The sequence below is a fragment of the Lepisma saccharinum genome, chromosome 12 (genome assembly GCF_977018435.1).
Source record: "Lepisma saccharinum chromosome 12, izLepSacc3.1, whole genome shotgun sequence".
Lineage (NCBI taxonomy): Eukaryota > Metazoa > Arthropoda > Insecta > Zygentoma > Lepismatidae > Lepisma > Lepisma saccharinum.
In genome coordinates, this window is record NC_139240.1 from 71,099,852 (window position 1) to 71,117,227 (window position 17,376).

The following is a 17,376-nucleotide window of genomic DNA, read 5'->3' on the forward strand; positions in this document are numbered from 1 at the left end:
ACTGGTCTATGGTTATTACGAGCATAAAAAACCAGTTTTTCATTGTGACGTTTCAGGAGAACACATGCTCCCTTCATCAGACATTTATTTTTAGTTTGACGTTTATTTCCTGAAACGTCACAACAAAAAACGGTGTTTTTATGCTTGCAATAACCTTAGACTATACACAATACAAACAAGGAAAATTAATTTTTTTAATGCTAGAAAACTTAAATAAGTAGAGAAATCAGATATAATATGCCTATTAGATATTTACATATTTCAGCCATTTTTCCTACATATTTATGTACATTTCGCATGATTTGACTACATAAAAATCTGGTCTCTATTAATCAGTATCTTCCTCATCCGAGTCCGCATCTCTCATTTCCATTGGCCTACCAACTTTGAAATCCAATGCTTACTTCTATGATCGACGATGCTTTTCCCGTGTCTGGAACTTCTTCCTATTATTTGGTTTGATTTGATTCAACCCTTCTTTTTGGGCATTCTAAATGCTTTAGTTACGTGGAACAAATTTCCGAAGCAACATTCAGGATTTAGGAGCAAAACCACATGTAACTGTGCTTTGACTTCATGTATTGTTCTGGTTAATCAGGAAGTTACGTACATGTGTTACATCTTTATTTATTCAAAATTTCATTAAAACATTTACCATTATATTAATGAAATGTTACAGGTCACTTTATTCAAGAAGCCTGCTTGAGTTTGTTTTTAAGTCCACTTATGCACAGTAAGGCTAATTGGGACAGGACCTACAGTTTAAAGTGGAATCTGAACCACTATGTTCCTTCACCAGGAACCCAAACCAGGATGCCTTGATTACAAGGTGATAACATTACCACTATGCTATCACCACTTCTTCAAATCTCATTTAATAACACTGTACAGGGTGGCCCGGAAGTCCCTACCCATTCACATGTTTTGTGTGTCCAGTGAATCTGTGTGCTGTCCTTCATTCTCGCTGCATAATATTATGTTACGCCATGTTCTGTGAGACATTTTTCGTAACATAGCAGGGGTTATTGTTCCAAATGCCGCTGTAACAGCTGCCCTCAACTCATCATTGGAATTATAACGTTGTTTTGACACAATGTCCTTTATGTATCCCCAAAGAGAGTTATCACACGTTGTTAAGTCCGGACTTCTTGCAGGCCATTTCATAGGTGCCGGGGATATTTCAAAACCACAACCTGTCCACTTGTTAGAAAGAGTGTCATTGAGATATTCACGCACATAGAGGGCATAATGAGCCGGAGCCCCATCTTGTTGAAACCAAACCTCATCTCAGATTCCAAGGTCATCGAGTTTCGGTATAAACCATTATTGTAACATAGGGAACCCTGCTATGGCATCGCATAATATTATGCGCAACAGCACACAGAAAACTCTATACACCTGTTACATAAGATATATGAATGGGTAGGGACTTATGGGGCCACCCTGTATATTAACGGTAAAAACATGCACAACAGGCAATAAATTACAGATATTTACACACAACTTTTAAATATTTAATTTTTTAGTTCAAATACATACTCATAATAACAATGAAAAGACTTAACACACACTTCTCAGGTGAATAATTATTTAACATCATATTTTTCTTAAGCATCCTTCCTTGTAGCTCCATAAGAAAGTTTATAATGAAACACACAAATTACAATGCTTCAATGCCAATTACTGTGAAGAAAAATAATCCCCTTGTGTTTAAATACTGTCAAACACAAATTCAGTATTCATGCATCCGTCGTCTAATTAAACACTGTTTTCTTTACCTTCACCCACTTTTAGCTTTTCTAGAAACACTATATCTTGGGGAGTTGTTGCCGTGATTTGCTTCGGTAGTTGCCAGATGAAGGCCTTTCCTTTTACATTGCCTATGGAAACAAGCTGCAAGCTGAGAATAAAAAGACAAAAAGTAATCATTTAATACATAGTTCCATGAAACCTGTCACAATGGACACTTACTGTTAAAATATAGACCGAGAACTCTTTACAAAGTAGTGATTAACCCTAGCTACCCAGGCCATACAACAGTGGTTCCCAAAGTGTGCACCACGATGCTCTGGGGCACCTTTTTCCTGTATGTGTTATAGTTCTTGTACTATTCGAAACCCCAGAGGAAATTATGAAAAACTCTGTATAATAATTACAAAAATTTCCATCATTAATAAAATACAAAAACCAATTATTGCATGAGTGTCACACATTCACTAAACCTAAAAAAAAAATAATAAAAAACAATGTATGTTTATATAGGTGTAATTATGTGATCTGATAAAATTGATTTAAAATCTACTTACTTCTTTGGATTAAAGCATACTGAAGTAATGGGTGACAAATTCTCCAAACACCTGATGCTCAGGAGAAATTTTCTCTCACTTTCGTCACGGATATCATGTATGTCAACTCCACCACTGTCATCCCATGTGACGTAGTAAACAGGATGGAAAGGAGACCACATTGCACCAAGGACTGTTTTAGCTTCGTGAAGTACACGAACAGGTGTGGACTGAAACACAATCAACAAAAGGAATTACGACAAACAATAACTTACATGCTGAGCTACTTACCGTTTATATAAGTCCAGATTGGGTTTCCACTGGGGATGGGCCGATATGAAATTTTGGCCGATACCGATAAAGTACTGATACAAAATTTATCGATCCGATATACAATTGCCTTGAAGAACCTGAATGGTGCATTGACCTCTTTAATAAATGTATGTTACCAGCTGACTGCAATGCTTTTGGCATTTACTTTTTTAACAAAATAGGGCATGAAGATTATGTGGCAAAATATTTCACAAAATTAGAAGATTTTTACAGATATATTGGATCCGATATACTGATATGGTTGTATTTGCCAATACCAATAGATTACCAACTAAGCGGTACCATTCCTAGTTTAAACCATGTTTCTTCTTTGGTGGTATGCAACGGTATGCCGTATCAATATATTTTTACACATGAGAATAAAACTAGTAACATTTATTTTTCATGATTGGGCAATAAAATATGTGGTTGTATAATAAATACACGTAAACAAATTACTAACTCTTTCTGTGAGACTTACTCTTAAAGGTTCTATTAACTTCTGTTTTGCCCCTGCCACCATTCACTTCGGGGTCATTCCATGTCAAATCTACCAATTTTAAAATAATGGGTTGCATGACCACTTTAGAAAAAATCATTTGTAGTACATACCTTTATACATGTTTCTTGATATTCAAACCAATACTCAAAAAAAAATATTGTCTTGAGTTCTCCTGGGGCAGCAATATTTCCAACATAGTGCATGGCTTTTTTTTACTCATGTAGCACTTTACAGAAACATTAATATCTCAAAAACCATTAGAGCTAGAGACCTGAAAGAAAATTCATTTTGTAGCTAATGAAGTATACTTTCTATGATATTCAAGTTTGTTTTGCTGAAAATTGCATCCTAAGTACGAAAATTATGCTGGAAATTTGGGTAACAATAGTTTAAAAAATTGGATTTTTAAACTAGCTTTTTTTAATGAAGGGGTTTAGTCTAAGGCTTAAATTTATTTTGGTGTGTAGACCTCCCTGCAGGGTGTCTGTAAATAAAATAAGTGCTTAGAAATTCAACCCTTTCTTACAGCATGGGCTCAAACATGGCTGTTCATTGAATTTTGGCAGTTTTCAGGGTCTATGGATCCTCTTGAAAAATTCTGAAATTTGGCACAAAGGACACCCTGCATGAACCTAACTCACAGTAAAAATCTCAACTTTTAGATTCAACTCATTTTTGTGAATATGAGGTAATATATGTGACCTAATTTCTGACGTTGCAATGTAAGGTTAAGCTACATCTCATACTTAGAATAATGAAGCCTTTTTCTTTTTCATTTTAAATTTGGGTTAAAAAAGCCTCAGAAAATATACAGGGTGGCTACAAACAAGCAGAAATGAAATTCCCTGACTTTTCCAGGTTTTCCAGGACAAAAATTTGCACTTTTCCCTGACAATTACAAACTAAACTAAATCGATGTTTTTGCAAATGGAAATAATAAACTCATACAGATCCAGGTATGGATTTGTTAAGTACCAATATTATCTTCTATGAAATTGACTTAATTTCTCTATTCTCTATGATTTGAATTCAAACTGCAAAATAGTGAATTTGGAAAATTATTACAATTCACAAGCTAGGGAAGGATTACGGAATTTCGTCATACGCAGTAAGTTTAAAATAAAATACTTGATTATTTTTAAACTTACGACTAAATGAAATTAGAGTGATTGATTTAAGAAATACAATTTGTAATTTATCAGTCTCCTTATACATTCTCGGTACTATATGTTGATATTTCCACTGAGGTTTGGAACCCTCTCCTTGCAAGAACCATGAGTGCGGACTCATTTTTCAATGCATAAAGCTCTCTTCTCTGTAAAGCAAACAACTTAACTCTTGCATGTAAGTGAAACAATTGAATCGAATAAAATAAAGTGTCATATTTCCTTACATTATCAATGAGATTTCTGCTTCAGTACAGTATATCCAAGTTAAGTACTGTGAAACTGACTACATGCAGTTATACCATTAATGCTGACGAAAAGGGTATGTAGGTATTAGAAATTTAACGCAAGCAATTTATAGAATTTCATTGTATAGGTACCTGACTTAGCTAACCACACATTAAAACAGGAACACACTAATAATAAAAGCTTCTGAAAGTTCATATACGAGGGGCATCCTGAAAAAAGGTCCAATGACCCCTATACGCAGCACTAGTGGTCGGAGAGCGACACACACACATGCAGGCAGGAAGAAGTGGCATGTAGCTCTAATCTGGTACAGTTGCAATGCAGCCGTTTTAGGAAAGTTCTAGGTTAAAGATTGCACCTGTCATACAGTCTCCCACCGAGCCTAGCCTACAATGTACACTCAGAATTTGGCACAGAGCCACCAGCAATTGTGTGAGGTGTGCAGACAGGACGTCGTGTATGGTCAGGCGATGGTGCAGACAATTCACGGAAGGCCAATCGAATGTGCACAACCCCATACAGCTGAGTACACACGGGCCCTTTGCATCACTTCAGGTGAGAGATCTTGGACCATTCCCTGTACAGCCCTGGCCTTGAATGTACCGACTTTCATCTCTTTGTTTAACTAAAGAGGTTTCTGGCAGGGTAAGGATTTGACAGCTACACTGAGGTAGAGATAGTTCCAGTCTTTGCTGTCCGACACATATAACATGGGCATACAAAATTTAGTGGCATGCTACTACAAATCCCAGAATAACGGTGGTGATTATGCTGAAAATTAGGTTAAGATTCACTGTTACTAATGCAATAAATTACAACTGATATTCATGTTTTATTTATACCTAATCGGTAGGGACCTTGATATTTTGTTATTTTTTAAAAAAATTGGTGTATTTTCTTATTTTTTATTTTTTACTATACGGTGTTATTTTTCTCAAAATTCACATTTTCATTTTAGCGCATTTTCTGGCAAACATCTGAAATTATTCCTTCATGGTATTTTTAAACTACTGTTTCAAATTGTAAGTCACATGGCTTATGCCTCTTCGTGAGAGTTTGAGATCTTGAAAGTTCTTTTGGGAAAGTTATTTTCGATACACCTTTTTTTAAATTTTAAGGTAAGGATTTTAGATAATGGAATTTCCCCCGTATATACTGAAGGGTGGATAATGACCATAAGTGGCGATGTACCCAAAAAATTAAAATCAATCAATCTCACGTGACAGATACCGATATATTATGGCACCAAAAATTGGCATTATCATTTTTTTGACTTGTCAGTATTAAATTTCCCAAAATTCGCGTTTTGGTTTTAGAACATTTATCTGCCAAATATACCGAAACTTAATACTCCATTGTGCTTTTAAACGATTATTTAAAATTGTAGATCACATGGTCTATGTATTTTCGTGACAGTTTGATATGTTGGAACAGATTTTTGAGGAAGTAAAAGTAAAGTGCTCCCCTGCACTTTTCCACGAAGGTGTATAAGGGTGTGGAGTGGGCCCCACACTTTCTTGATCATGGCTAAAGGTGGGGGTGATGTGATCAGCACCATGCTCCTGGCTACCTTTATCCCTCAAAGTTTCCTCAAGGTACCAGCTTCATATGATGCTGGGTGGGTGCCGAAGCAGTTTGAATAGGTGGAAAACATCCCGGTTCTCCCCCGCAGGAGATCGACATTGACATTGAAAACATATCTCGTGCGACAACTATGAGGATATGGATCCCGTGTGACAGTAGATACGCACTCGATCTCCTGTTAGAACCCTGCCACTTTTCTCTGTGACGCAAATGGTTTTGATAGAAGTTGAAAAAATCGTGGGAAATACACGATTTAAAGTGGCTGTCGGAATTATTCCATGTAAGTATAACTCAATAGTTTACTCTTGAGTAAAATGTTGGAAAACTTGCATGTTCTATGTACACAAACATGGCCTAGAAAAGACAAGAATGTTGGATTTCATGGAATTTTTTGTTGTTTTAGGTCATTTCTTTAAAAAAAATCAATAAAAACGCCAACAATTCACGTTTTATGCCAAATTCGCATTATTTTGATATTTAGAAAGGGCGAAAAATGTGTCCAGACATCACTGCTCATTCCTAAACATAACTTCGCAGCAATTACCATTTTTCATGGTTTTGGCGTTTGCGAAAAATCAATCGGAAATTACTTTCTGGCCACCCCTCGTATAAATCAGTAGATGGAAAGTGAAAATTTAGCAGGGCTGGCAGAAAAAAGTCATTTCTTGAAGAAAGTGATTTGCTTTCATGATTGAATGATTCGAGTAAATATCATATTAAAATATTTACGTATTTATTACTAGTATTTTATTTCATAATATTGGACATTAACCTTACTCAGTGAGAGATTAATGACCATCTCTCACGAGTTTAAACAGACAGGGCAGAGAATGGTGTTAATTTCATTGCAATACTAGTGTTGCAGTAAATTTGAGGTAGGGAGCATGCACTTGCCAATTTTTATAACGTTCACCAATGCAGGTTTATGTTTCACTTTTTCGTGATAGTATTCAATATATATCCAGTTTTGTTGGATTCTTCTTGATATCTAAGAATAGTGCAATGTCATACATGCATACATCAGGATGATGTAAGAAAACCTTTGTAAGCATTGCTACATTAAATAAGGTGAAGCAAGCCAGAAAAGTAATACAATTCCAGCAGCATATTTGCAGTCTAAAGCTCTTCTTGTTTATGCATACGATTTTTGTTGGATGTTGCAGTCCGAAGACATCGAACAAAAATCATAAGAGTCCCATGCATGCAATTTCTGTCACATGTTGTAGTGAGATACTTTGTCGGGTGGTGATATTCGACAAAAATCGTATGTATCAATGGAACCTATTTGTTTCCATGTTCCTTCAGTTTGCCCAACAAAATGCTTACTACGACGTCCGACAACTATCGGACGGCGCCACCCGCTCCCATCCCCTCCATCTGTTGACAGTTCGGTCTCCTTACTACTCTCCCATATGGACAAGAAAAAATGATAATTCAATGCATTTTCCACGTAATATTTAGAGGCTTAACCTTTACTCCCCCGATGTTATTATATGGTATCATCAGAGTAAGGTCGTTCTGGCCCGATGAAACCATATGGTATCATGGTGCAGATTACGAAATGAATGTGCTTTTTGGACCCTCAAACTCTTCTGTTTGAGTTGAAACTCTGACACAGCTCTGGAGCAAGCCTGGGTAAATTCATATTGATGACCAACCTCCCCCCGCTCCGCAACATATCCATGACACATTTCCGAAGTGTCTCACATTTTGGCTCATTATTCAACTTGTATGGCACCCAGGAACATGAAACAAGTTTCAATCTCTTTGGAATGGTCCATTCTTTGAAGAGAATACTAAGGTTTGCGCCTTCTTCCGAAAATAGCGAGAGAAGAGGGGGCAAACTAAAGATTTTTTAAAATTGAAATTCGATGGTCACGCCCCCAAACCCCCCTTCCTCGGTTCGGCGATTTTAATTGTACACGGCTACATGCTATGATGTTTTAGCTGCAAAACAAAACTTATCCGAAGTAAATTGCTCCCATAGTGCCAGAGTTATAACAATTTTCCTCCAAAAATGCTAATTACCTATTTTTTCGTAAAAAAAAAAAAACAGAAAAAAGAAATCACATTTTGGCTTATTATTCAACTTGTATGACAACCAAGAACATGAAACATGTTTCATTCTCTTCAGAAATCTCCATTCTTTAAAAATAATACTAAAGTTCACGCCTTCTTCCCAAATAGCGGGAGAAGAGGGGGCAAACTCCATATGTTTATGGTTTTTTCATTGAAATTCGGGGGTCGCGACTCCAACCCCCCCCCCTTCCTCGTTTGGCGTTCTGAATTGTATACGGTTGCATAGTACGATGTTTTAGCTGAAAAACAAAATTTATCCGAAGTAGATTGTTCCCATAGTGCCCGAGTTATAACAATTTTCCTCCAAAAATGCTAATTACCTATTTTTCGTAAAAAAAAATAATAATCACATTTTGGCTTATTATTCAACTTGTATGACACCCAAGAACATGAAACATGTTTCATTCTCTTCAGAATTGTCCATTCTTTGAAAAGAATACTAAAGTTCACGCCTTCTTCCCAAATAGCGGGAGAAGAGGGGCAACCTCCAGATTTTTATGGTTTTTTCATTGAAATTCGGGGGTCGCGCCCCCCAAACCCCCTTCCTCGGTACGGCGTTCTGAATTGTACACGGTTGCATGCTATGATGTTTTAGCTGCAAAACAAAACTTATCATAAGTAGATTGCTCCCATAGTGTCAGAGTTATAACAATTTTCCTCCAAAAATGGAAATTACCTATTTTTCGTTAAAAAAAATCACATTTTGGCTTATTATTCAACTTGTATGGAAACCAAGAACATGAAACATGTTTCATTCTCTTGAGAAATGTCCATTCTTTGAAAATAATACTAAAGTTTGTGCCTTCTCCCCAAAATAACGGGAGAAGAGGGCGCAAACTTCAGATTTTTGATTTTCCCATTGAAATTCGGGGGACGTGCCCCCCCAAGCCCCCTTCCTCGGTCCGGTGTTCTAAATTGTACAAGATTGCATGCGATGATGTTCTAGCTGCAAAACAAAAGTTATCCGAAGTAGATTGCTCCCATAGTGCCCGAGTTATAACAATTTTCGTCAAAAGAGTGTTCGAAGTCAATGAAGACGATATTCCCTGACATTTCCCTGACTTTTTTTAACACCTCAAATTCCCTGACTTTTCCCGGTTTTCCAGGTTTTCCAGGTCTGTCGCCACCCTGATTATAGTAACATAAGGTTTTAACACTTGGCTTACCAGAAATTGAAATTGCAAAGGATGACAATTGAAAATCTACGAAATCTCATTGCAAAAGGTTTGATTTATTTGGTATCAGGGGTGCCCACAGGGGGGTTTCTTGATGCGCCTGCATCATGGGAATTTTTGGGAAGGACAATATTTTATACCAATTCTATATATCTTCAAACAAAAATGGGGGGGGGGATCGTATCATTTGATTGACTTGTTATTGATTTTTAATTTTGGTTATTATGTTTAATTTTTCTACCTACCTGTGGGTGATTGTGGCGATAGGTTTGAAATGAAACACCACCTCTTATGCCTTTAGAATCGGTTTGGATGGAGGGGGGACGTGGTATTCGCATTAATACAAGGTTAGTCGAGCAGACAAACTGTGCAGAATAAGGTTGACTAACAATGACGGTTAGCCTAAATTATCTAAAGTGAACATATATTGCTTAAATATGTCTGTATTATACAGTGAAGCAACCACAGGGGATCTTTGGCCCCTCCCCCAACCTTCGACGGGTAGCAAGGGGGGACAAACATTACCCCTTTGAATTCAAATTTTATGCAAATAAAAATACATTTTGTAAAATTTTCTTGCTTGCTTCGCTTGCATTATCTGCTTTTCTCGTGTTTGTTAAGTTCAGAGCTGTAGCTAGCGACGGCGGGAGTCGCCAATGGGTGCCAAATGATCTAAAAAAAGTTGTGAAAGAGAGAATGCCATGGCATCCAGTGAAATTACTTGCACCCTATTAAATCAATATTGTTTTCAATTGCAAAATTTGGATCAAAAAATTGTCTTACTCGCTTCACTTGCATTCTACTTGTTTTCTGTAGTGTAATGTATTTAAATAACATATGTTGTATATTTGTATTGAATAAGCTTTGATGTTAGTGTTAGCTTGTTCCATACGTATTTTCTATTTTATGTCGCTCCATGTTGCATATGTGTAAAACATATGTTGTACATGAAAGTTACACATGTATCTTCGGAATGAATTTAGAGGGTGTCTACTATTTTGTGAAAACAAAATTCCCTGACTTTTCCAGGTTTTCCAGACGAAGAACAAAAATTTTCCAGACCAAGTCATTATGGCAATTAATGTACATGGACATGTATGTACAGTAGCTGCCATTAGAGGAGTGTGTTTGGGGGGATTGTCCCCCCCCTACTTTTTGGCCCACCAGTATGGTCTCTTATCTACCAAGAAAAAATTAACTGTCCTTGCCCCAACCCCAAAGGTTTGGCACCCAGTCAAAGGTGATATATGTAAGAATATCAGAACGCTTAGATGAAAATTCACACTTAGTCACATTCAAGTTTAAAACCGTAAACTGTAGTATATCAGATTAATCTTGTATCTGTATATTTATGGGAATTTACCAACATACTAGCTAGCTTTCATTATCACATTATGTGAAATTATTGATGGCCTCCCTTCACCCCTTATAGCCATCCAATCCACCCACACATTATAAAATAATTGTTTTACCAATTTTTTGGAGTTAATTTATTTACTTCCATAACAATTCAGTAGTCATAAGAAAAATAATATACAGGGTGTTTCCAGGCTGATGATACAAATTTTCAGGGATGATGGAGAAGGGCACATGTATCAATTTGAGATAAGGAACCCTGGTCTGGAAACGACTTACAGGGTAGCTACGATTTTTTGATTATGAAATTCCCTGACTTTTCCAGGTTTTCCAGACCAGAAATGAAATTTTTCCATACATGTTTGTTATGATTTTTGCTTTTGAACCTCATGTTTTTCAATAAAATATGCAGGCATGTTAATTATTATGAATATGAATATACACAGTTATTAGCTGAAAATTTAATGTGATTAATACAATGCTATTCAATGAAAAAATAAAAACTATTGTACTTCTGCATTTTCACTAAGTCATTACAATTAAAGTGGTGTAAAAAAATCAATAAAAAAATGTGGTATATATCAAAGCTGTACAATGTAACCTGTATACAACCTCAATTATATCAATACAAATGAGAAACAACAGAAAATTAGGTCATGTACCTTTAGAAAATATGCAATAAGTTTAAGGCTTATATATTTAAATTTATTGAAAATAGTACATATTTCGGAAATTCAGAACGTGAATGGGGATGGTGACCCACCATACACCTAAAAAAAATATATACGTGGGCCATACTTTGGAACCAAATATCTCCATTATTTGAGTTTTCCACATGCTGGAACCAATTTTATATTACGGAAACATAGAAATCTGTCTATTAAAAGGTTAACAGTTCCGAATGTTTTATGATTTTTCAAATTTTCCTAGCAGGAAGTCTAATTATCATAGAATTTTGGCAATTATTGCGACACAAAATTTGAACCTTCCTTAAAATAATGAGCACTGTTTGGATTCGAAAAAAGGTATTTATGTTGAAAAGAAAACTTCCAAATGACCTTACGCAATCATACACACTTCCCACGGACAAGGAATTCTCCAGTTGACAAGCGACAGTAAGTATCGTAAACTAGTGGGAATGAATGTAGAAATAAATCGGAACCTTAGTAGAGTGCATTCAGGGTATTTATTTTAATTCTAAGACAACCAAACCTGACCTTCCTAACCTAAACACAAAAGCATATATTGACAAAATCTTAAGTAATCGCTAAGTATGTGTTAACAGACATACTAAATCGAAATCGAACCATGTAAAAGTTGCATTTGTAGCATGATGAAATCGTAATAAAAGAAAACGAGCTTGGGCCCATTTCATCACTTTTCAGCATAATTTCATTCTACACGCAAAAAATACGTAAAATTACTAAGCTGCTCGTCAAGTCAACCTTGCAGCAGGTTTTATGTATCAATCCGCGCGAGAACTGAGCTCAGAATCTTCCGTGCCAGTCTTTCCTCAACCGCCGAGCTGCTTACATCGCAGACACTGAGAAAATCCACAGTATTGCCAACCGCACAACACATCAAAACCCGCATGCATGTCAAGTGGAATGTATTTTTGCTTCTCTTTGTCTCCTGAAACATAAAATTTTAAAAGTACTTTCTGCGCATAGATTATTTAATAAATGTGTCATTACTTAATATAAATGCGAAATATCTTCGAAACATGAGAGCGTGTGTGTATATTTCGAGCACGCAAAAATAAAAATGAACAAAGATAAAAGTAAACAACGATAGGCCCTCTTGAATTTAATGACAATTTTTTTTTTTTGGTTTAGAAAGAAATACATTTATGAAAAACGTGGTTGCTTCGTCCGCAATACATCCGTTCCTGTAAGACACACGCAATTCAAGTTATACCACCAAAAAAACATGATTTGTTATTGGTGATATATACAATCAGGTGCATTGTCTGTCGCTATTACTCTGGTTTCAATTTATGAATCACTTCACTAAACCAGGATTCAAATCTTGGTCTGTCCATTTCTTGCGGATAATCACCCTTCCCTTTCTTTGCGCGGAACAGTAAATATGCACCTTCAACAAAGCTTTCATTGCCGCCAGTGGGTGAAACAATAAGCCTCCCCCTTCCCCTCATCGTTGGTTTCTTCAGCCCTGGCGTGGTTTTGTATGCTGGTATCCTTCCATGTTTTATTCCCCCTTCCCCCACCCACCGAGTTGAAGGACGTCTCGTCCAAATAATAAACATGTTTCTTCTCACTGCGATATCTTTTAATACCGCGGAGATTCTTTTGTCGTCAAAAAACAAACAATCGTTTCCTCTTGCTAAACTCAAACAGCAAATCATTCAACACCCGTGATACAATTCGTGCGCACATTGACGGCAAATCACCTCACGCCCTGTTTTACTTTGATCTTGTTGCCGCAAGGAGGATTATGCATTCAAAACAACTTGCTTGTCTTTGAAGAAAATTTCCCTTCGGACGAAGTCCAAAATAACATTCGGGTAAAACCGCGCGCTGAACAGTAGATTCAGCCATTCTCGCCGCTCTACAATAAACATAGGGTTAAAAGAGTGGGATGTGCAACACTGGTATCGCCGATTCCACGCGTTCTGCAACGCATTCAGTCTCGCTCGACTCGCTTTAAAGTTTCAGTGTCTCTTCAACGCACTACACATTGCAGTTGGCGAATCTACGGTTCTAAGTTCGTCTGCACAGTGATTGCAACCAATTAAGTCCATACCTGCTAATGGATGTACTATTTTGTCTGTATATTACAAATTAAATAACTGTTTTCTTGCAAGTATGCAGTTGTGTCGGAATAGAACCAGTCTCAGTGGAACTATGTTTTTGCGCGCACGTTTGGAACTACATATGCGAAAACCTGCTGCAAGGTTGACTTGACGAGCAGCTTATCAGCATCAAACCAACATTCCTAACCTAACAACGATGTGTGACCAGCGTACGTTTAATTCCTCTATTTCGCACCAGTTTTTAAAAAATAAATTCGTTCTACATGCACACAACACGTGCATATTCGAATAATGACGTCACTGATATGGCATAAAATCACTAATTTCTCGGGTGTAACACATCTCTGCAATGTAAAAACTACGACAATGAGCAATGAACTAGTTGATCAGGTTGCTTCTGAATGAGTCGCAAACGAAGAACTCAAATTCACAGAATGGGTTCACGGGGGGAACGAAGTAGTGAGTCTCTTTGTTTTTACTAGGCATCCGCACCTGTCCAGTGTGACGTCAACCACAGCCAGTTTAAGTGAAATTCTGCTCTTCAAGGCAGAAAGTATTACATTGTCTTTCGTTCAAGGAGTATACAGTTATTGCAGATCCAAAACCAATGAACTGTCCGAAGACCAACCTGCTCCGCTTCACGTATCAAAAGAGAACGGGTTCCGAACGGATGTGTTCTTGCAGAAAGGAAATTTAATCACCACACACAAAGCTAAAGCAACATTTTCTCCGCAAGAACCTGAGGATGGCTGGTGCGTAGGTTTCGTCTTGAGTAGCTTGTTCTCTAAGGAAAATTCTCACGCCTCTCCAAATTCCGGTCTTGAACAGGTTCACAAGAACGAGTCGTAAAAAGAACGGATCCAAGAACCTAGATCCGAGAGTGAATAAAAATAGAATTGAAATGCAAAGGAACCATAATTTTGTAGGTAACAGACTAGAAGTCATAATGACAAGAGGAACAAGTTTCTGAACTGAATCTTTTCGGGGAACTGGAATCACAAGAACCGAATTCGGAAGTAGAAATGAACCGTTTGTTCATTTTGTAACTGGTTCTCCTGCAACTCCAAAATGCACGTAAATTCCAGCAAATATGCAAAATTCCTTGACTTTTCCCTGACCAACCAAATTCCCTGACTTTTCCCTGTTTTCCAGGTTTTCCAGTCGCGTAGCAACCCTGACTTAGTCGAAAATTATAAGCGAAAATCGGTGTATGAAGATGTAATATTATTATTACCTGCACAAGTTTCATAAGCTGCTACATTCACAACAGTTGTTCAAAGTGGAGTCCCCCAGCTTTCCTGCAGGCATGACATCATCGTCCCACAAAGTCCTGGTGTACCCGTTGGAACAACCCCGGGTTCGTTCGAACAATGTCACCGGTAGCGAGAATTCTTACCAGGAGATCCTCTTCAGTCTCGACAGGTGTCTCATACACAAGACTTTTCACATGACCCCACAAGAAGAAATCAAGTGGGGACGCCACTTTGAACAACTGTTGTGAATGTAGCAACTTATAGCAGGTAACAATAATATTACATCTTCATACACCGATTTTCGCTTATAACTTTCGACTAAGTCGTTTCTGGACCAGGGTTTGTTATCTCAAATTGATACATGTGCCCTTCTCCATTGTCCCTGAAAGTTTGTATCATCAGCCCAGAAACACCCTGTATATGTTTATAAACAGAATGTAAATTTATACAATTGTTTTCTTCCTTTAAAATAAATGCACAATTTGAATACTTGAAATGTTTTTCTAATATATAGAACTCGCATTCATTAACATGTGAAAGTTTCAAAATAACACATTAATCGAAACACACACCTACACTATTTTCTTCTTTAATGCTTCCATCTTTTCATCAACTTCTTTGATTTCCTTTGCAGATCTCTTGAGGATTTTAGCTTTCTTTGTACTCAGTTCTTTCAGTTCTGCCATATTTCTTTTCCTCTCTTCTAAATGAGTCTTCTGAGTTTCTGTTGTATCATATTTCCTTTTCGGTGCTTCCTTCCACTTTCCATGTCATTCTTGCAATCATACTGTCATTACTACATAAGTCAGTCTGTACCGTTTTATATCATCTGCAACAGGGCCAGAAAAAATGGCACTTTTCAACTAGGACTTGTAAAGCCACATTTACTTAGTCTTCACCTACTTTTCCATCCAAAACAGATACTGGAGAGAGACATGCTGCACCATATGTGAGCCTACATTTCAATGGTGATCTCATACATATCTTCTTGCACAAACATTGTAATATTTTCAGACAATCTTCATGAAAATGTAACACCTGAACATCAGATAGTTTCACAGATCTAAATGCTGCAAATGGTTGCAAATCCAATGTCAAATTCTTTTCAGAACACACACATTCTGGATAAGTTAGATTTATTTTCAAAAGATCTTCAGAACTTACAGCTTCAAGCAGAATGGACTTCTTTATAAACCTGGACATAAGGGATTTCAGTAGCTTGAGCAAATGTTCATAAAGGAAAGGCACCATTGGTGAATCAGACTAGCAAGAAAGGGTTCTATATCAGCTGCAATAGTCTGAAAGATAGCTAGCCTGACTGGTAACAGAGGATTGCTAACTTGTGACTTAATAGTTTTAAAGCTTTCACACCTTGGTTGTTCCTTGATACCAGAAACTCTGTCAGCATAGGTTTTCAGAAATGGTAAAAGGTATTGTGCTTTTTCCACCACACTTCCATTGGCTAAACACTGAATTGGACAAAACTTTTGATTCTGTAATTCTTGTGAAATCTGCTCTCAGAGCTGGAACATTTTTAAATAATTGTACACTGCTCTTAAGAGTACCACTATGTTCCAACCAGAACTCTGAAAAGATGCTTTGAAAGCACCATGAAGTCCGCAGGTTACTATTTTACAGCAATGTTGTACTTTCTGGCTCATTAATAGCCATGATTTCCTTGAAAAAGGTGAGAAATTTTCAGTTAACTGCTCGTCCATCCATGTCTATTTGCACCATGTTTTACAAATTGATACCTTTTACACCTTCTTGAAATGCTAGTAGCAAGTCACTAGCTTTGGTATGACCCAGAAACAAAAATACAATTTTTTCCAGTAAAATAGTACATTTCCCTGACTTTTCCAGAAAAATAAATTTCCCTGACTTTTCCAGACTGGTACACACCCTGATTTATCATTTATTTTCTGCCATTCAAAAATACAGTTTGTATGCATGATTTTCATTATTGGCTAATGTGAAATTAACGATGTTGAAAAAATATTTCAAATCGTCTGTTCCAAACAAATGCTTTAGCACAGACTTCCAACCCCGTTTTGCGTAATTTATGAGGATAATAACGTCTTTGATGATACCACTACTACCAATAGTAGTAGTAATAATAATTAGGGCTAGGATTTTGATGAAATTGCATCTTTTTTTCTGGTGAATAAGAAACCCAAATCTTTTAATATTTATATGTTTCATGTCGTGCTGAAACTTTTAAGCACTATTTGTTGGGGCATTTTTTTGCATTTTTTGCCATTATGGATTGTATAATTCATTTTTTTGGCATTTTAAGTCATTTTTTGGTCATTTTTTTTATTTTCTTAGTTTTCCAGAGCACTTGTACGCTGCAAGTGCATGGGCAGCATTAACGTGAAAGGATTAAGATGAATAAATATCCTATTTTTTCATATCTTCCCTAGACAATTTAAAATATATGAAACCGCAGCTACCTTCCCATCCGGCTCAGAAGAAAATAAACAACACGAATATAAAGATTTCCTTACAATGAAATTCAATTGTTAGAAGTTCAAAACAGCTCACAATTTTGCCCCAGGAGAAGAAAGTCGTTGCCCTACCTAATCTTATCTTCTAATCTGCTCAGACCAATTGTTGTGTTCCTTGAAAGTGAATGGATGGAA

General features: G+C 36.8%; 1 protein-coding gene across 1 annotated transcript in view; it reads right to left on the reverse strand.

Moving 5' to 3' along the window:
• Nucleotides 1–1,492: 1,492 nt before the first annotated feature.
• The window catches only part of LOC145996540 (cytoplasmic dynein 2 intermediate chain 2-like), a 51,877-nt gene continuing 35,993 nt past the window's right edge, over nucleotides 1,493–17,376 (reverse strand). Inside the window, exons 9-10 of the mRNA XM_083133041.1 lie at nucleotides 2,307–2,515; nucleotides 1,493–1,900 (exon numbers count right to left, since the gene is read on the reverse strand). Coding sequence (XP_082989167.1) covers nucleotides 1,759–1,900; nucleotides 2,307–2,515 — 351 coding nt within the window. The 3' untranslated portion in view covers nucleotides 1,493–1,758. The remainder of the gene's footprint in view (nucleotides 1,901–2,306; nucleotides 2,516–17,376) is intronic.